The sequence below is a fragment of the Penicillium cataractarum genome (genome assembly GCF_028827025.1).
Source record: "Penicillium cataractarum strain IBT 29864 chromosome Unknown utg000001l, whole genome shotgun sequence".
Taxonomy (NCBI): domain Eukaryota; kingdom Fungi; phylum Ascomycota; class Eurotiomycetes; order Eurotiales; family Aspergillaceae; genus Penicillium; species Penicillium cataractarum.
Window position 1 is genome coordinate 4,998,700 of NW_026622737.1, and position 19,285 is coordinate 5,017,984.

The 19,285-nt window shown below is 49.5% G+C and overlaps 7 protein-coding genes across 7 annotated transcripts; all 7 read left to right on the plus strand.

Moving 5' to 3' along the window:
• Positions 1-235: 235 nt before the first annotated feature.
• On the plus strand, positions 236-2,317 carry N7496_001765 (electron-transferring-flavoprotein dehydrogenase; the record flags this gene model as incomplete). The annotated part of the gene is made up of 3 exons (XM_056694696.1): positions 236-527; positions 611-2,129; positions 2,218-2,317. The coding sequence occupies 3 exons, from the start codon at positions 236-238 to the stop codon at positions 2,315-2,317; spliced, it is 1,911 nt and encodes a 636-aa protein (XP_056561425.1).
• An 881-nt stretch (positions 2,318-3,198) lies between these two features.
• On the plus strand, positions 3,199-5,079 carry N7496_001766 (cytochrome P450; the record flags this gene model as incomplete). The annotated part of the gene is made up of 6 exons (XM_056694697.1): positions 3,199-3,289; positions 3,354-3,417; positions 3,466-3,845; positions 3,901-3,962; positions 4,025-4,535; positions 4,604-5,079. The coding sequence occupies 6 exons, from the start codon at positions 3,199-3,201 to the stop codon at positions 5,077-5,079; spliced, it is 1,584 nt and encodes a 527-aa protein (XP_056561426.1).
• Positions 5,080-6,046: 967 nt separating this feature from the next.
• On the plus strand, positions 6,047-8,195 carry N7496_001767 (FAD binding domain-containing protein; the record flags this gene model as incomplete). Its single annotated transcript, XM_056694698.1, has 5 exons — positions 6,047-6,245; positions 6,294-6,374; positions 6,431-6,579; positions 6,656-7,272; positions 7,337-8,195. The coding sequence occupies 5 exons, from the start codon at positions 6,047-6,049 to the stop codon at positions 8,193-8,195; spliced, it is 1,905 nt and encodes a 634-aa protein (XP_056561427.1).
• A 1,655-nt stretch (positions 8,196-9,850) lies between these two features.
• N7496_001768 (fungal specific transcription factor domain-containing protein) lies at positions 9,851-11,758 on the plus strand (the record flags this gene model as incomplete). The annotated part of the gene is made up of 1 exon (XM_056694699.1): positions 9,851-11,758. The coding sequence occupies one exon, from the start codon at positions 9,851-9,853 to the stop codon at positions 11,756-11,758; it is 1,908 nt and encodes a 635-aa protein (XP_056561428.1).
• Positions 11,759-12,258: 500 nt separating this feature from the next.
• Positions 12,259-13,540, plus strand: N7496_001769 (2,4,5-trihydroxytoluene oxygenase; the record flags this gene model as incomplete). The annotated part of the gene is made up of 6 exons (XM_056694700.1): positions 12,259-12,678; positions 12,737-12,785; positions 12,847-12,950; positions 13,014-13,288; positions 13,349-13,458; positions 13,509-13,540. 6 exons carry the CDS (start codon positions 12,259-12,261, stop codon positions 13,538-13,540), a joined length of 990 nt encoding a protein of 329 aa, XP_056561429.1.
• A 931-nt stretch (positions 13,541-14,471) lies between these two features.
• N7496_001770 (fumarylacetoacetate hydrolase family protein) lies at positions 14,472-15,533 on the plus strand (the record flags this gene model as incomplete). Its single annotated transcript, XM_056694701.1, has 2 exons — positions 14,472-15,271; positions 15,332-15,533. 2 exons carry the CDS (start codon positions 14,472-14,474, stop codon positions 15,531-15,533), a joined length of 1,002 nt encoding a protein of 333 aa, XP_056561430.1.
• A 956-nt stretch (positions 15,534-16,489) lies between these two features.
• Positions 16,490-18,404, plus strand: N7496_001771 (uncharacterized protein; the record flags this gene model as incomplete). Its single annotated transcript, XM_056694702.1, has 6 exons — positions 16,490-16,541; positions 16,784-16,912; positions 17,111-17,271; positions 17,708-17,781; positions 17,866-17,962; positions 18,009-18,404. The coding sequence occupies 6 exons, from the start codon at positions 16,490-16,492 to the stop codon at positions 18,402-18,404; spliced, it is 909 nt and encodes a 302-aa protein (XP_056561431.1).
• Between the last annotated feature and the right edge of the window lie 881 nt (positions 18,405-19,285).

Genomic DNA, 19,285 nt, shown 5'->3' on the forward strand with positions numbered 1-19,285 from the left:
TCGGCGTTTTGAGTTGCAAAAAGCTCGGCCGCGCTCGCCGACAACCTTTCGGCTATTCAAGGCCCAAACGTTAACGTCGAAACCGTCCAACGATTCCCCTCACAATAGTCACCTTTCTCGACATACTTATCGACAACCTCAAATTGGTCATGCCCATTGTCGCTCGGTAGGAACGCTACTTCTCCTCGCCTCGTCCGCTTTCCCTCCTCCCCATCTATACATCATTGCGCCTACGATGGCGTCCAAAGGCGCCGTCTTGCCTCTGTTGAGGCGCGAGATGCGATGCTCCTCTTCCCGACTCGCACGAGCTACCCCCACGCTCGCCGTCCCCGTTTGCTCTCCTGCCACTTCCTTCGCAACCTCCCGTCGACAAATTGCTCGCCGCTCCGCACCTTTCCTTCCACCTACCCAGATCCGCGCCTTTTCGCAATCAGTAACACGCCGGTTTGACGACGAGGATGGAAACTTTGACCCCCGGTCCATCGAGCGAGAGTCCGATGAGGTGGATGTCTGCATTGTCGGTGGTGGTATGTGTTTGCAATGCCTGGGCGTTTAATTCCTTCCCTCTGTAAACTGTTGTCGGCTAAACGAGACCTCTCGATCAATCTAGGCCCCTCCGGTCTCGCCGCCGCCATTCGGTTGAAGCAGCTCGCGAATGAAGCTGGCAATGAGGATTTCCGGGTGATTTTGTTGGAGAAGGCCGGCGAGCTCGGTGCTCATATCGTCTCCGGCAATGTTCTCGAGCCGACCGCGTTGAACGAGCTTCTCCCCGACTGGCTGTCAGAGGATAACCCCGACCGCTTCGAGGGCGCGACTCCCGCCAAGGGCGACAAGATGCGCTACCTCACTAAGAACTCGTCATTCCCCCTCCCCACCCCGCCGCAGATGCACAACCACGGCAACTACATCATCAGTTTGAACGAGTTGACCAAGTGGTTGGGTGAACGTGCGGAAGAGCTCGGTGTGGAGGTTTACCCCGGATTTGCCGCCAGTGAGGTCGTCTACAACAGTGATGGCTCGGTCAAGGGTGTCGCGACGAATGATCTCGGAATTGGCCGAGATGGCCAGCCGAAGGATACCTTTGAGCGCGGTATGGAGTTCCATGCCCGCGTCACTCTCCTTGCGGAGGGATGCCACGGCAGCTTAACCAAGCAGGTGATGAAGAAGTTCGATCTGCGCCGGGACAGCCAGCCCCAAACGTACGGTCTGGGTATTAAGGAGATCTGGGAGATCCAGCCCGAGAAGTTCAAGTCGGGTGAGATTACTCACTCGATGGGCTACCCTCTGCCCAAGGATACCTATGGTGGCGCTTGGATGTACCACTTTGGTGACAACATGGTCAGCATCGGTCTGGTGGTTGGTTTGGACTACCCCAACCCGTGGCTTTCACCGTATGGAGAGTTCCAGAAGCTGAAACAACACCCCGTGTTCCGGGAAGTGCTGGAGGGCGGCAAGTGTATCTCCTACGGTGCTCGTGCGCTGAACGAGGGTGGCTTCCAGTCCATCCCCAAGTGCGCTTTTCCCGGTGGTGCTCTGATCGGTGATACGGCTGGTTTCCTGAACGTCCCTAAGATCAAGGGTACCCACACTGCTATGAAGTCGGGCATGCTGGCCGCCGAGGCTACCTATTCTGCTCTGCAAAGTAAGAATGAGGGCACGGTATTCCTGTTCGACTATGAGAAGTCTTTGCGGAATTCGTCCATCTGGAAGGAGCTGTACGAGGTGCGCAACATCCGCCCCTCTTTCAACAGTTGGCTGGGCTTCTGGGGTGGTCTGCTCTACTCTGGATTGGAAGCTATGATCTTCCGCGGCCGTGTGCCCTGGACTCTCAGCCACCACGGTACGGATGCCGCGGCCACCAAGCCCGCCTCGCAGTACAACAAGATCGAGTACCCCAAGCCCGATGGTGAGGTCACTTTCGACATTCTGACCAGCGTGAGCCGCACGGGTACCAATCACGAGGAGGACCAGCCAGTCCACCTCCAGGTGAAGGACTGGGAAGCACACAAGGACCTCGCCTGGCCGGTGTATAAGGGTGTGGAGAACCGGTTCTGCCCGGCCGGTGTGTACGAGTATGTTGAGGATCCCACCAAGCAGCACGGTGTCCGATTCCAGATCAACGCTCAAAAGTAAGTCCCACTTATCTGCCTCCGATGGACCGAGGATATCTACCTCGAACTATTGTATAGTGCATGATGCTGACTGTCTCTCTTTTAGCTGTATTCACTGCAAGACCTGTGATATCAAGGTTCCTACCCAGGATATCAACTGGCAGACTCCCCAGGGTGGAGAGGGTCCTAAGTATATCATGACTTGAGGACTGTTTTCTCTTTCCAGGAATGGAGTTCTGGGGTTTGTTATGAATATAGTTGGCGAGACCTCGATCGCCTGTATTGTATATATGCGAGAATACCAAAAAGACAGAGCGTAGTGTTTTCTTTTATTTCTTTTGGATCGAGTATCGAGTACCCAAGTACGCTGTAGCCCTTGTACATACAGTGTACCTATACACCGTATCTCACTATCTCGCCGCTTTTACTCAAGTACCTAGAAGTGGGCACATCCCTGCCAAAGTTGGGCAGTGATCACTACACAAACAACCTTCACTGCCCAAACATCCTAATTTACCCATCGAGAGTGACCATAGAGCCCTAATATGAGCATCCCGGCCCTCGTTTACTTACTGAACCTGTCAAGAACCTGAAAGGGTAGTGACATAACGAAGCGGGCTTGATTAAACGCGACACTGTAGTTGGTTGCCTATCCGAATTTCCCCTCTAGGTAATTTCTCCTGTCTCTGTGGAGTTGCACAGGTTACTTTTCTCAACCCATTTTATCGCCATGTTCGTGGAAGACTAACGTTCGGTCGCCTACTGCCTAAATAGTAAAATTTACAACAATCAAGAACCAATAATAATGGGGCCTGAATGCTAGAATCGGAATAATCCTCTGATTTCTACGAGTAAATGGGAGTTGGTTGCAGCGAAGTTTGCACGAAATTGGCCCGTAAAGCCCCGAACTCCACTGATACAAGCTTGAGTCTGGGGCCGCCCCCGCACCTCCCGCCTTCCGTACTTTGGAGCTGGGGAGATCTGGATCGGAGTTCTCGGTTATATTAGGGTGGTGGATGGAACCAGACAAGAGCTTTTCGGAGCAAGGTTGTTTGAATTCTGAGAGCCTTCCTTCCGAATCGCAAAGATGCTTGCTATTATTCTAGTCCCTCTCGCACTTGCAGGCTTGTTGTACATTGTCTTAGTGACTGGCAGACGAGCCAAAAATCTTCCTCCAGGTAAGTCCATACGAGGGATGTTGTATAAAGGGAGATATGTGCTAATACAAGGTGCTTCTATCAGGACCTCCAACCCTGCCTGTCCTCGGGAACCTTCACCAAATCCCCAGGAAAGGCTCTTACTTGAAGTGAGTAAGCTAATAATCATGCATAGTCCAATCTAACTTGCAAAACAGGTTTACCGAATGGGCCAAGCAGTATGGCGGTCTTTACTCCCTCAAATTAGGTACAGGGACGGCAGTCGTTATCACCGATGGGCGCATCATCAAAGAACTCGTCGACAAGAAGAGCGCCAAGTACAGTAACAGGCCTGTTTCATACGTCTCTCACGATCTCATGACATCGGGCGACCATCTCCTAGTCATGCAATATGGACAGCAGTGGCGAACTTTCCGAAAATTGATCCACCAGTACTTCAGAGAGGCCATGGTCGAAAAGGAACATGTTGAGGTTCAGAATGCCGAGGCCGTACAAATGCTGCGTGATATGTGTGTACGCCCGGACCAGCATATGCGTCATCCTAAGCGATATAGTAACAGCATTATCATGAGTCTTGGTTGGTTTGCTTCAAAACTCGTGTTTTGTTCAACGATTACTTACTTAAGCCCCAGTCTTCGGCTTTCGGACACCATCAGTGGAGACCCCTCATATGACGCGCCTTTATGATATGATGGTGAGTAATCATCGAACAAGCACTGCAGAGCGACAATCCTAATGGCTGTGGCTGTATTTTAGGAGAACTGGTCTCAATTAATGGAACCTGGCGCAACTCCACCCGTTGATATTTATCCATTCCTTCACTATGTCCCACAAAAGCTTTTCGGCAACTGGGTATCCAGATCGAAGAATGTCGGTGATGAAATGAACGAATTGTACGCCGGCGTACTCGACCGTGTCCGAGAGCGGCGACGATCGAATAAAAAGCGGGACTGTCTGATGGACTCTCTGCTCGACGAAGAGGACAAACTGAATCTTACTCGCCACCAGCTCTACTTCTTAGGTGGTGTTTTGATGGAAGGTGGCTCTGATACCTCAAGCTCTATTATCGTTGCTTTCATTCATGCTATGACCAAATGGGGCCATGTCTTACGGAAGGCGCAAGAAGAGATTGATACGGTTGTAGGTGAAGATCGCACGCCTGTCTGGTCAGACTATGCCCAGTTGCCCTATGTTGCAACCATCGTGAAAGAAGCCCAGAGGTGGAGACCTGTCGTTCCTCTCGCATTTCCCCACGCTGCTGCCGAAGGTAACCTTCTGTTTTCCTTTTCCTCTCAAAAAGATCTCAAAAAGAATAGCTCTAACCGAAGTGAACAGATGATTGGATCGATGGTTACCTTATTCCAAAAGACACGGTAGTCATCATCAACGGATGGGGTATGCACCACGACGAGAAGCGTTTCCCAAATCCCGAAATCTTCGATCCCGATCACTACAAAGGTCAAACCACGCTCGCCCCCGAGCTCGCAGCTGCAGCAGACTACGAGAGCCGCGATCACTACGGTTATGGCTCTGGACGGCGGATTTGCCCTGGAATTCACCTGGCGGAACGAAACCTGTTCCTGGCAATCGCCAAGTTGATATGGGCATTCTCCATTGGGCCTGCCTTGGATGAGAATGGTCAACCAGTTCAGTACGACTACAGCCCAGAGACTGGTTACAGCGAGGGTTTCTTAGTTTGTGCGAAGGACTTCCCTTGCGTGATCAAGCCGAGATCAGAGGCACGGCGTGCGACAATAATGAAGGAATTTGAAGTAGCTCAGAGAGATGTGTTTTCGCGATTTGATGTCTGAGATTAATAGGTTTAGGGCTATTGGAGAGGAGTTTCTCTATCAAATTCATCGTTTGTCCGATCACCACTATGCACATTACTGCTCAATCATGACTTTAATAAATGAAATTATATGAGAAAACAGGAGCCTTTTTAAACAGATAACTGAACAGGCAGTGAAATGGATTCATTACGTATTTGTTGACTAGCTGGGAAATTGCGCAAGCAAATTCTACGGTGAAGCGTTCGGGCCGAGCCAGCAGTGATCGTGGGCCACTTCCACATTTATGGACATATTTTCTTAGTTAATGACATAAAGTGATATACCGCGAGGAAATACTGACAATTCTTTCCATATTAGATTTTTGACCTCAATCAACCGGTTGGCCCGTATTGCCCACTTTGCCCACGTCGCTTCTGAGACGGCAGATGGCGGGAGAAATGATACGTGAACACCATTTGATTTCTGATAACAATAGTGCTAGTATATTACCCCTGCAATCTAGGTCGTCGTTTCGCCAGAAGGGAGGCAGGGGGCTAAGGGGAGTTCGCCCCACCCTGAATTAGCCATATATTGCTTGCTTTCTAAGGGCTCAATAATATGATACTGCACTCCGCACTGGTTGGACCCTCCCCCAAACACGCGTGCGACGCCATTGGAAAACGATCGGTATAAGGGATATAGGCAATACAAGTTTCTGGATCCTCAGCTGAATCCAAGGTGTACAATGTGGGGAAATGAAACATTTCAGCAGGTCGCACTATCTTCGGCCCAACTTCGTTTCCATGGACATGCAAGGATCCTCGGATTAGCCGGGCGTGAAGTCCTCCGGTTTGGCGTTTTACACCCTTGTTTATGCCTTCTGCAAGATTTACAACTAGGTCCCGCTGAATTACATCCGTAGGCCCCGCCGTGGACGTTGCAAATAAATCTGCGCAGTTCCGCTACTAGAGATCAGGCTTCATGTATACCAACCCATCGAGAAGCAATGGCTCCTTTCCTCACGAGTGATATCAGCGAGAAAGAGACAGATCGAAAGCAAGACGCTTCGGCTGCAAACGGAAGGGAGAGCATTACTCAACTCGACAACTCAGATCAAGCGGAAAATCATGTTGTTGATACCGAGTTTCTCATCGTTGGAGCTGGGCCAGCGGGTGCAGCTTTGGCTTGCTTTCTCGGTTCTTATGGTTTGTTCTACATGATATGAGTCTTTGATCACGGCTGACAACCCGAAGGTCTCAAGGGTATAATGGTCAGCAGTGCACCGGGAACAGCAAATACTCCACGGGCACATATTACCAACATGGCAGCGCTGGGTAAGTGATACAAAGATCTTATCCAAGCACCAGAATGCTGACAGGATCATTTCTAGAATGTCTACGTGATATTGGTTTGTATGATGAGCTGAAGAAACTGGGATCTACGGGGGCCGACCATATGCAGCACACTCGATGGTGTCACAGTATGGCAGGCGAGGAGTACGCACGTATCTATTCCTGGGGAAATGATCCGAAGAGAAAGGTGTGTCTGACTTCCTGCGTTGTTCCTTCGAGAAGCACCAAGTACTCCCCAAGGCAGAATACTAACGGAAACCTAGGGGGACTATGAGCAGGCTAGCCCATGCGAACCATTCGATTTGCCGCAAACTATTCTGGAACCTTTTCTGGTTCGCCATGCGGCTTTAAAGGGCTTCAAATGCCGCTTTGACACGAAGCTGGTTTCATTCGTGGAGAATGTAGAAACTGGCTTCATAACAGCTACTATGCTTGATAGCATCTCCAACCAGACCTACCAGATCCGCACGCGGTATCTGTTTGGCGCTGATGGTGCCCGGAGTGTGGTGGTAAAGCAGCTTAATCTGCCTCTTGCGGTCCAGCCTGGCCAGGGTATCGCAATCAACGTGCTGGTCCAAGCTGATCTTTCGCATTTGGTCAAGAACAGGACGGGAAATCTTCACTGGGTGATGCAGCCGGATTGTGAGCATCCTGAATTTGGGTGGATGGGGATCGTCCGCATGGTCAAGCCGTGGAATGAATGGATGTTCATCCTATTCCCTAACCGCGATTATGACCGTTCTCAGAGCAAGCCATCTGAGGAGGATTATCTTGCGAGGGTGCAGCAATTCATCGGCGATAACACTCCTGCAAAAATCTTGAATGTTTCAACGTGGTATATTAATGAGATCGTTGCGGAACAATACGCAAAAGGCAATGTGTAAGTGAGCTCTCTGTGAACCCGATAGGTGAATGACGCATCTCTGACGGTCAACCTTTCTCAGCTTCTGCCTAGGCGATGCCGTGCATCGTCACCCACCCTTGAATGGCCTGGGCTCCAACACTTGTATCCAGGATGCCTACAACCTGGCCTGGAAGATCGCCTATGTACACAAGGGCCTTGCAGGGCCGTCGCTTCTCTCGACCTATTCTGTCGAACGACAGCCTGTAGGTCACTCGGTCATCACCCGAGCAAACCAGGCATTCCGTGACCATTTCCGTGTATGGGAAGCACTCGGCATGCTGCCGAAGGATTTATCCGAACGTAAACAGATCCTTCAAGAGCTGAGCAGCGCTACAGCGGCAGGGACAATCCGCCGCCAGGCCTTTCAAGCGGCAATAAAGCATACCTCTCACGAGTTTCATGGATTGGGAGTCGAAATGAACCAACATTACGAAAGCCGAGGGATTTATACCGCTGACGAGCCGCTTCCATACACACCCTCTTCACTAACGGCCGAGGATAGTGTACTATTTTATGAACCAAGTACATATCCTGGCTCTCGAATGCCGCATGCCTGGCTCAATAAAGCAATTCCAGAGGCAGCAATCTCTACTATCGACATTGCCGGCAATGGCGGTTTTGTCCTTCTGACTGGGATTGGAGGTGGCGCGTGGAAAGATGCAGTTGGCGCCGTTGCTGAAAAGCTTAAAGTGCCCATTCGAGCATACTCTATTGGATTCCGACAAGACTGGGAGGATGTATATTTCGAGTGGGAAAGCGTGCGTGGCGTGGATGAATCTGGAGCCGTACTAGTGCGCCCTGATCGATTCGTTGCCTGGCGCGCATCGAAGGTTTTGCAGGACGAGGACGCATGTGCGTCAAAGCTTCTAACAGTCATGAACAGTATTCTGGGGTATTGATATTAGGTAAACTTGTCTTTGATGTCTTGTATCTTTTCTCTACTTTATTAATAGTGTTCACAGTGACATGCTTAACTCCCACATGGATGGCAGGAACGCACTCATTTTATTGTGATAGTAGCTAGTAGATGTAAATAGCCAGTTAACAGGTAGTTTTTTCTCCACATTTTTTTTCAATAGAAAGAGGTTTCTTTGTTGGAAGTTGGACCACTTTCACTTTGTAGGTTAGGGTGGGCTTTGCCACGGATAGTCTCGGACCATCTTCGGTGTGTCTTTAACAGTGTAGCACGAACCTCGCCCCGCCCATTGCCCCACATCCGCCCCCGCATTGTAAATCTTCAGCCTGGAGCTTGGCTGGACTTTTGATAGGAATTTCTTCACGGCTACATCTACCAAAACGACGTCTTGTGACTACAGTGAGACCGGGAGCAGATTGAATACGGAGAAGTAAGGTAGGGAAAGGAAAATCCTGATTGTATAGAATGTGGGCCCCCTCGCTGAAAACAAGAGAGCTGATGGCATTCAGCTTTCTGTATTTGACAATAAAGATAGAGTAGTAACCTAGCATAGACATGGCCATTTTTACCAACTAGAATAAAAATAAAATAGTCCCATGAGTGAAACATTGAATGATTTTATGGACAACATTTTCTTCTTAGCGAGGCCTCATATTGCAGGCAACACTTCCTAACTAAAAGGGGCTGGCAGATTTCCTCGATTAGCTAATTAATGTGGGGGTCCACTGACCCCAAACTTCTGCCAGGCAATGGAAGGAGATTCGATTTTACACTCATCCAGCTTCCCACTTTACCCTCTATTGAGTAAAGTGGTGGGAATAGATGCGTCTATGATGTCTGAAGCCTCGCGCAGAATGCAGAAATCTGACCTATCCTGCCAGTCCTGTCGCAAGTAAGTGCCATCCTCATTACGGATGAGAGGCCGAGGGCCACTTTCTAATCAAAGTCATCGTCTAGGCGGAAGGTCAAGTGGTATGCGATGGCTTAAAGAAGCAATTCTTGACTCTGGGATGTTAAAATCTAAGCAGTGATCGGATTCGTCCACAATGTATGGTCTGTTCCCAATCAGGCCAGACCTGTAACTATCCTCTACGGTCCATGAAACCTGGACCAAAGATCGGTATGAGTTCATCACCTCTGTGTCATTGGGGGGTTACACTTACCAGATTTAGGGTCCCTGCAGAAGAATAAAAGACCTCGCTTCAGGGATGAAATCTCCCGGAAACGATCGAGCGCCTCACCTTATAGCTATCCAAGGGATGCGGATAACGCATATAGTGGTAGCTCCGAAGCTCTTCATGATGGGCTAGAGAAAGAAAGCCCAAAACCAGCCGACTGCTCCGAGACCAATGGAGCTAATGAACGACGAAGTTCACGTCTGAATATCCACGACCTTTCCTTCATCCTTCACCCCTCCCACGAATCCACGACTCCGAACAACGAGCAAGACCCGAGCCGGAGCCCTAGCGAGTCTGGGAAAACGGGGCTTTGTCGTCAAGCTTGTGCCGAATTACGAGTTTCTCAACCCTTGATGAATCAAATGTAACCGCCTCAACTACACCGAGAAACTCAGTCTCAGTGGAACAAGAACTTTGGCTTACACATTCCAATGGCAGGATTCGAGTGTTCTTCGACAACATGGTTGCTCTTAATCTTTTCCATGAACCTACCTTTACGGAAAAGCTTTCGAAAATTTCGTCGCTTTGGGAGTTGACTGCTCTCCTTGCTGCCATGGCTGCGTTCGCGTCCCGCTTCTTCGACCACACATCGGACACCTCAACCAGCGATGGAGATGGATCCCAAATCCCACAGACAATCCATCAGCCCGCATACTTTCTTGACCATGCTTTCAACTACATCAACAAGGCCGTGACTGAATGCGAAGATGAGGTACCTCCTCTTTGCGTCATCCAGGCTCTTATCATTGCAACACACTGTCAATTGACCCGAGGGGTCCGCGGAAAGGCCTGGCGGTCTTTAGGACTCTGTGCGAGTCTCGTATACGAAGCAAATTTGCATGTTCTTGATTCAGAAGCGATCGCAACACCAGATCCTCAGCAGTGGCAACTAGAAGAAGAAAAACGTCGTGCGTTCTGGGCTATCTGGGAAATGGATGTTTTTGCCAGTACTATCCGTCGGACACCCACCGCTATCAACTGGAACCAAATGGCCGTTCTACTACCTGCTGATAACGCTAATTGGTTCTCTGGAAACCCAACTTCAAGCTGCTTCATGGAAACTGATCCTAATCAACGCTGGAAAACACTACAGGAAAGTGGCAACCAGTCAGCAAAGGCGTGGTTCCTCGTAATCAACTCTCTAATGAAGACAGCTCAAACAACGGCTAACCCCCGAGGAATAGCTGAGGCATGCAAATCTGGCCACTCATGGCTCGGTCATCGTGTCTCAACGCCAAAATCAATCAGAGACACCCGCCAAAACCTAGAGACCTTGGCGAACGCGGTGCGCTGTTTTAGCCTCGCACTGCCTGACCGTCTCCTCTACCGAGACCAATATCTAGCCTTTGATGCTCCGGTTCACCGGAAGGTAGAATCCCAGCGACAGCGGGATTGCGACATATACAATATCTTCGTGATGATGCAACTTGCTCGGCTGATGATATATCGGTATGACGCATTCTCACCTCAAAGTCGTCGCTCCGAAATCAATGGTCGTGACGGCGCTAGAGACTCAGCTAGTCGGGCTGCGTCTAATGATACCGAAAACGTTGCATTGCAACAGTACTACGACGCAGCCGATCGCATCTTGAAGATAGTCAGACAGAGCTGTGAAGAGCACATCAAGCATATCAACCCATTTCTCTCTAGCACTATCTGGCTTGCCGCAGCGGTCCAGTTGGTCCGCAAGCACTTTACTCGCCCTTCTTCAAATACGAGCCTAATCAAGTCGCGTTTTGATGTTCTTTATTTGACATACAAGCGGTGTACGCTTTTTTGGGACACCCAGACTGCCCTCCAGCGAAATCTGGAGTCTCTTGAAGAACAACTAGAAGCCAGACAGAGACTACCACATATACGAAGTCGCCAACATTCCCCAAATGCCACGAAGAGGACAGTGGGCGAGTTGGAGGCGAATAGCCAGTCCTCGGAGCAACAAGGTGACCAAGCCAAGCGCCATAAAAAGACACAAGGGGCACACACACCACTGTCCAGCACGCAGCAAAGCCGTGCTGCTGATTTGCCCACTACAGCAAATTCCAACGACGTTTCAACGCAGTACCTGCCCGAAAGCCCAATCAGTCCTGTGGATTTCCCGCTGTTGGCGCATGAAAGAATGCACATATCAGCCGACAACTATATAAGACAACCCTTTACAGCGCTAGAGAGCACAGAAATTATGGACCCGATGACCCTTGCTCAGCCTGGGAGAGACAACATCACAGAGACCTATATGATGCCCGCCAATTCTGATTTTCTTGATTCGATGGATCTGGGAAATACTTACGACGATCAGGCTCTCGAATGGGAGCGACTTGATTTTCCGGCTAGGATACATGATATTTTTGCTGGATGGACGTCATATTAAATGTAGTATACACCGAAATAATATCCTTGTTTTGGTTTCTCTATGAGTAACAAACTTCCATGATTTGTAGCATGAATCACTACTGGGCCCTAATAGTCAATTCTAATAGATGTACTTATCTTTCCAATCCATGGCGGCGAGATCACAAGTACTCTACTGGTCTCGGGGCAAAGGAAAGGTCTCGGCTTGACTACATGACAAGGTTTCCACGGATATGGGGCATCATCTGGCTGGGTATTAAGTGGATTGGAAGATGCGTGGATATATGGATTCGTAAATTAAAATCCTGCAAATAACGGGTTGCTCCGTTCTTTGCCCATTACTTTCCCAGAAACCGACCGAGGATAGTCCGTGCCGAGAGCGGGCTAATTTCACGTACGTCCGTGACAACACCAATCAATATAGATGAGTAGGAGGATATAACTAGCGAGCCGTGGCATTGAACTACAGTACTATGCTGATACCTTTCTTGACAGTATTTGACTATCAACGTTGCAGGAATGGCCGTCTCGAGCAAAGATACTCGGATCAAATTGGTCCGCATCACGCATGTCTACTACACCCACAAGGATATCGAAAAGGCTCATGAGTTTCTCCTAGACTTTGGGTTTCAAGAAGTCAAGCGCGTAGGGAAGGACATCTATTATCGCGGAAGCAGTGCAGAGCCCTTTGTCTACAGCGCACGACAGGGGGAAGAAGATGTGTTTGGCGGCGCAGCGTTTGTTGTTGAATCCGAGTCCGATCTCGTTGCTGCCCAGAAACTTCCTGGCGCCACCCAGATTTACGAGTTAAGTGATGCGCCTGGTGGTGGTCGTTGCGTGACTTTCTATGACCCAGTGGATAATTTCCCCTTCCATCTTGTGTACGGACAAAGTCCTCACCCCGACGAGAAGGCGCTGCCGCAGCTCGACTTGAATTTTGTAAGTTGTTTCCATGTAGCCCTCCCGGCGTTTTATGACCTTTCTGATTATCATCCAGCCAACAGATAAACACCGGCCGGGTAACAAATCTCAGCGATTTCAAAAGGGTGAGTTATCAAAACGCATCTCCTGAATAATGAGCTTGAATGCCCTAATTATACATTGAAGGCCCCGCGCCAGTGCACAAACTCGGGCATTTTGGCATGTGTGTCACCGATTTTACCAAGTCATATGAGTTTTATACCACCCACTTCAACTTCAAGCCGAGCGAGGTAAGTCTCCTACATCTAATCACTCGCTTCGCTATTCGCAAGCTCTTTGCAAGCTCTTTGCAGACTGATGCGGCTCTTTCCACTGCTATTCAGTTAGTCCATGACTCTACTGGGAAAGATGTCACCACTTTCCTTCACTTAGACCGTGGCAATGAGTTAGTCGATCACCACTGCTTCTTTTTCTTCGAAGGGCCAGAATCGCACGTACATCACTCCTCATTTGAGACCCATGACTTTGACACACAGTTGTTAGGTCATGACTGGCTCCGCAGTAAAGGTTATGAGAGCTGCTGGGGCGTCGGCCGCCACATCATGGGCAGTCAGATTTTCGATTATTGGTATGCCCCGTTGCTTTCACTCTGTCTGATTTACAAGTCTGACGATGTAAATAAATCTAGGTTCGATACTTCTGGCTTTATCGTTGAACATTATGTAGATGGAGATCTGGTCGACGACAAACATCCCGTTAATCGAACACTGGCCTCGCCTGATAACTTGCATGTCTGGGGTATGTTTGGGCAATAGTCAGACTCAATCATATTACTAACTGTCTACTAGGTCCGGATCTCCCTCCAGGTTTCTTACAATAACGGCGTAGTTGCTGTGGTATATTGCGTGCTGCGCTCTTACTGACGGGGTTTATCGACTCTGAAGTTAAAAGGTATTTCATGAAAGTCATTTAGATATCGATATTCAAAATTTTGTGTATTTTCAGGTTATTTGAATTGCATTTCATCAGATACTAAATTCAAAATCGGCACAAAAGAATTCTGAATAAATTGAGCGCAAAATCTTATATATACAATGTGCTTGTGTGCGGTACCTTCGGTCAACTAACACATAGGTAAGTGTCTATCAAGGACTCCTGCAAAAATAGTTCGTAATCGTCTTCTAATTTTCAGACTTGATTTCTCTTCGGAAATGTATAGACTCGACCATTATTCGCTCGTTATCTCGAAAGTTCCTTGTTGAGATCACAGAAACTGGCTCGGTACATAGGATCACCCCACTCGTTTGGAAATATAGCCAGCCAACTGTAAGAGCAATTCCAACCAAAGAGGAAAGATAATTAATACGCAGAGGCGTTATGATTTCTTGACCTTGCATTATTGATCGTCTCAAACAAAAATTGTCCGAAAATTGTGCCGAGAACAGTCCGTCCGGCGGACCCATAGTTCAACAAGGTTCCAATGGGAAGTTGGCAATACGGGTCCCGGTCCGAGATCTAGCATCATTTCCACCATTTTCGGGCTAGGTTTGTGACTGTAGGCTATCACATCGAATCATGTTTTATTATCGTGATTAATTCCACCAACACAGGCTCCTTATAGGTAGAATTTGTATCTGACAATGCGCACCTAGAGAATAGGCCGAAGTCGCCTCCAGAGTACGGGATTGGCCATATTTCCGATGTGATTTAGGACATTCAAAAGACACTGGGTTCGCACTTAAGATCTGTGTTCCGCATAAAATTCCTTTCCCACCCCCACCCCTGATTTGAATTTCACAGCTGGACTGAAAATGTCTCCCAATTGGACAAATCTCGTCCGCTTCATCAGCGAGGAAGATGGCCAAATCCACCTTGGCGAAGTAGATTCTACGCAGTACCCAGATGTCGGTTTTTCTATCTTCAACGGCCAGAAAGTTGCCGCCAGATTGGTCAAAGGTTCCATCTTTGATGGCATCGTAACAGACACCATTATGCACATTGCGCGAGTATTACTCACCTTCTCAATCTCCCATCTCGATCCCTCAATCTTACTTACCTCTCTTCTTTGGAACCAGATTCTCGCGCCTGTTGGGCTCGAAGACGTGCCAATCATCCGATGCATGGGACTGAATTACCGAGACCATGCTAAAGAGGCGAATATGCCCATCCCAGATGTGCCTGTACTCTTCTTGAAGCCCCGTACCGCGCTCAACGGACCTTACCCCGCAAAAATCAATGTACCAAAGATTGCACAGGATGGATCGAGTGACTACGAGGCAGAACTTTCGATCATTCTGTCCAAGACCGGTCGTGATATTCCCGAAGCCGAAGCGATGGAGTATGTTTTGGGTTACACCTGCAGCAACGATGTCAGTGCTCGAACCCAGCAGTTCAAGAATAGCCAGTGGTGCTTCTCAAAAGGTAAGATAGCCATATCCAATTTCACATCGCGAGTGCAACAGCGACTTACCATGAATCCATGTACGCTAGGCCTTGACGGGTCTTGCCCACTGGGCCCGGTTCTCGTGTCTCCCTCTGCCATCGGCGATCCACACAGTCTTCAGATAAGAGCTATCCACAATGGCAACGTGGTGCAAGACTCGAACACCAGGTACGACTGCGTTTCCCCCTAGAATTGCGGATTTTTGGAAGCTAACATCGCTGATTTAAGGGAAATGATCTTCGACGTGGCAAAGACCATCGCATTTCTCTCTCAGGGAACCACTCTGGAAAAGGGTACTATCATCATGACCGGCACGGGTCTTGGCATAGGTGCTATGCGAAACCCAAAGGTCGTCTTAAGGGATGGTGATGATATCAGAGTTGAAGTGGAGAAGATTGGGACTTTGGTCAACCAAGTTTACTACGAGTAGAGAATTGTTCAAAATCCACTGGCTTCATCGTGATTTTCAACTTATTTTGGTGTTCTTTAAACAATCGCTCCGCCTATGCCTTGGTAATTTTTTGCTATTAGCTTCCTGCTATTACAGAGTCGGCCACTAGTATACTAGCGAATGGAATCTTGTATCGTCTTTTGAGACAGCAATTGTATAACCTTAACTACCTTACCCTAGGTACCTAGCCCTGGTTAGTTATAAATGCTGTTAAGTAAGCAGAGGCTGCTCTGAATGATCACATGACTTCATTGACCATACGCTCATGTTGACATTTACAAAGCGAGTTTGAGGCTGAGGAACTCTCATTAAAGTACCGATAGCCCAGCAGACATAATTATCTTGTGTACAGTATACAGTCGCATGCTGTACCTAGTACATGATCGGTACTTTGTGGTTGTCTGGTCGTGGCAAAACGCCCCGGGGAAATCCGCGGGCAGAACCGTGGAATGCAAGTGGAGGTCCACGAGGCGGATCAAAGATGAACTAAACTTACTGTTTATGGTGTAAACGCTTTATCAAGGTTGATGAAACTTCCTATACCACCAAAATCTGTGCAGTGTGAAGCATCTTTATTCCTCCTTCCTAGTGGGGGACCACGTGGATCGCTGGAAGAAAAAAGTGAGGCGGCCAAAGTTTCCAATTGCTGCGCCCACCGCCATCTCGACTTTCTCCCTCTCTTTACCACTCCCCCCCCCCTCCTCTTTTCTCTTCTGCACTTCCTGCATCTCCCTTGTCTTTCTCTTTCTCTCTCCTGCACCGTGGTGGAAAGCGTGTGTGCCCGATATCTAACCTTCCCAGCCTAACCTCACCCCCCCCCTTTTCTCCTACCCGGGGGTTCTAGCGCCCGCCTTTCCCTGATTCGGGGACCTCTTCACTCGCGTCCTTTTTAGGCCACTATCTCTTGTCTCATCAGCATCGCCTGACTGACCGCCATGACGGAGGTTTCATCCACCCGATTGTATCTTGGGAACCTTCCCCGCAATGGTATGCTGGCAACCCACCTTTTTTTCCTCGTCTGCCTTCCCTTTGTCCCTGTTGGTTCCCCTTTTCCAAGGATTTCCCTCTCACCACCCCCACTGAGAGGCGTGGTCCACTTTCCCATGGAGTATTTTGAGCCGCATGGAAACAACAGCTCCGATCCGTAGGAGCTCAGCCACCATGGATTGCGATCTTTCTTCTTTCAAGGCCTGTGCAGCTGACCCCGTCTGCCATCGAATGACTTGCAGTCACCAAACAGGACATCGAGGAACACTTCAGTACTCATGGCTCCGGTAAGATCACGGAGATCAAGCTGATGAACGGCTTCGGCTTCATCGAATATGAAGATGCGATGGATGCCCGTGACGTTGTACCTGGTATGTCTACTCACCGGCTGATCCTTTGTGATCCTACTCAAAACCCTCAATATTTGAGGGGGCCTGAGCCTGCAATCCGTGCCCATGATCTGCTAACTTTCGGGCCCTCCCGTTCTAGCTTTCCGTATGTGATCTCATTCTGGTCATATGATAACCCGAATTACTCAAGACCTGGACTTGCTCACAACCTGGCTATAGATGGCAGTGACTTCAAAGGAGAGCGACTGACAGTGCAGTTTGCTCGTGGTCCTCGACGCAAGGAGAACTTTCCTGGTCCCCAGGATCGCCCGGCAGTTCCTCGTCCTCGTCGTACCATGTTCCGGATGCAGATCTCCGGTCTCCCTGAAACTAGTTGGCAGGTTAGCAGCCCAAGCCCATTCCTCCCTGGATGCCCTGGATCTCTCTTATCTTTCCCTGGACTTCTCTTTGTTTTTCTTCCGCATGAACCATGCCGTTTCTTCCAGTCTGTGATCCGTTGCCCCGGGTGATTGGTTTTGACTCCTGGAACTCATGGACCTGCTATTCATAAGGCACCCTTTCCGAGTTGGTGTCCCATCTACCCTGCCGGTCCGTTTGCATCTGCAACTTTTGCTCCAAAATGCCCGAGCAGTGGAAGCGTGGTCCTTGTTGACAGCCCACAAGGATGTTCCAATGAGGCCATAATGGATCACAACCCCTTGCTTGACTGGACGTAGACTGTCACCACTCCCGTTCTTCCCCGATTTGCCTCTATGGACTTGACCGGACATTTTCTTTCATTCTTCCGGGACCCGGACTCACCATTCCTTTCTTTAGGACTTGAAAGACTTTGCTCGCCAGTCAGGACTGGATGTGGTCTACTCCGAGACCGGCCGCGAACAAGGAAGAGGGTGGGTTCATCATCTACAACCCGAGCCATTGACCCCGGGCTCTCTCTATTTATCTTGGACCCCCCATTGACAAAGGAATACAAGGTTTGTTGAATTCGAAACCGCAAACGACCTCAAGACTGCCGTGGAAAAGCTGGACCAGCACGATTTCAAAGGCTCTCGCGTGACCTGCGTTGCGGATGTAAGGATACCCAGCCTCCAGCCCCGGACATATCAATCCCTCGTAGTTTGCTCCCCAGGAAACCAACACCCCGTCTCATCTCTTTCTTCAGATCCAAAGCTATGAAGACCGTCCGTACCGTGAACCGTACCGGTCTCGCTCCCCACGGCGGCCCTATCCTCCCATGGACGAATACGACCGAAGGTTCCCCGCGCCCCGTGGATACAGTCCCCGGGACCATTATCGTGAACGATCACCCGTTCCCATGCGCGCAGGATACTATGAACGCGATGGCTATGGACGCCGTACGCCCCCGCGCCCCCGGATGGAGGACTACCCGCCTCCCCGCCGTCCGTACGAGGACCCTTATGATGCCCGGCCTCCGCCCCCGCCGCGCCACTATGATGACCCCTATCTAGCGGCGCGGGCCATATGGCCGCCCACGTTCTCCTCCCCGAAGTGACTACGTTGCCTATGAGCGTCCACGCTACTGGTAGATGACATCTTGTCTTCAAGATCGCTTGCGTGTCTCTTAGGGATATAGCGAGTGCTTTATCCTTTCTTCCTCTTGTCTCCTACCCCGTCAAATACCCAGCCGTTCCGTATTGTATTGTGTGCTCTTCTTTTTCCCCGATGGTACCATGCTTCGTTATGTCTGCCAAGTCTCTCAGCGTGTTTTTTAAGGTTGGGGACTCATCTGCTCTCTCGAATGTGGCTAACAAGCCTGCATCCTGACGTCTTCTCCTCGATGTTGAGCTGGGCTCTTCGAGCTCGGCGTAAACTCTGAGGTTCTCTGATGCAATGCTATTAGAGACGCATTTCACAATTGGAGCTTAATTCCCCCCGGGCCGACACTAATGCATTTGCACTCTGATCTTCAAAACTCGGTCGCCTGGTGCTTTGATTTTTCTTTTTTTTTCTGCTTCTACATTCTGGATTTTACTTCGTCTGTACAGATATCGACGGATCTGGGGGGGGGGGGGGGGGGGGGGGGGGGGGGCACAGAGTAGAGATCGGATTTTATGCTATGATATGTTGACGGACTTTGTGCATCTTGCCTGGTTGATGATAGCGTTCCTAAGCTATAATCAGCTATGATGATGACTGTGATGGGTGCCATGTGACGGGACGGTACAGACCGGTCTGTAGTGTTAATAATTTACTTCTTGTCTCCATTGGCTTTTAGATTCGTCATATGCAAATACTAACTCTCAAGCATTAGAATTGTCTTCAATTGATGGAGAATCCAAGTCAGTTCCGTTCAGCGGGGATCTCGTGCCGTCATGATCTGCGCCCCGCCCCAAAAAAACTTCCCGAGCTCTCCATTCTTTCCCCCACCATCCA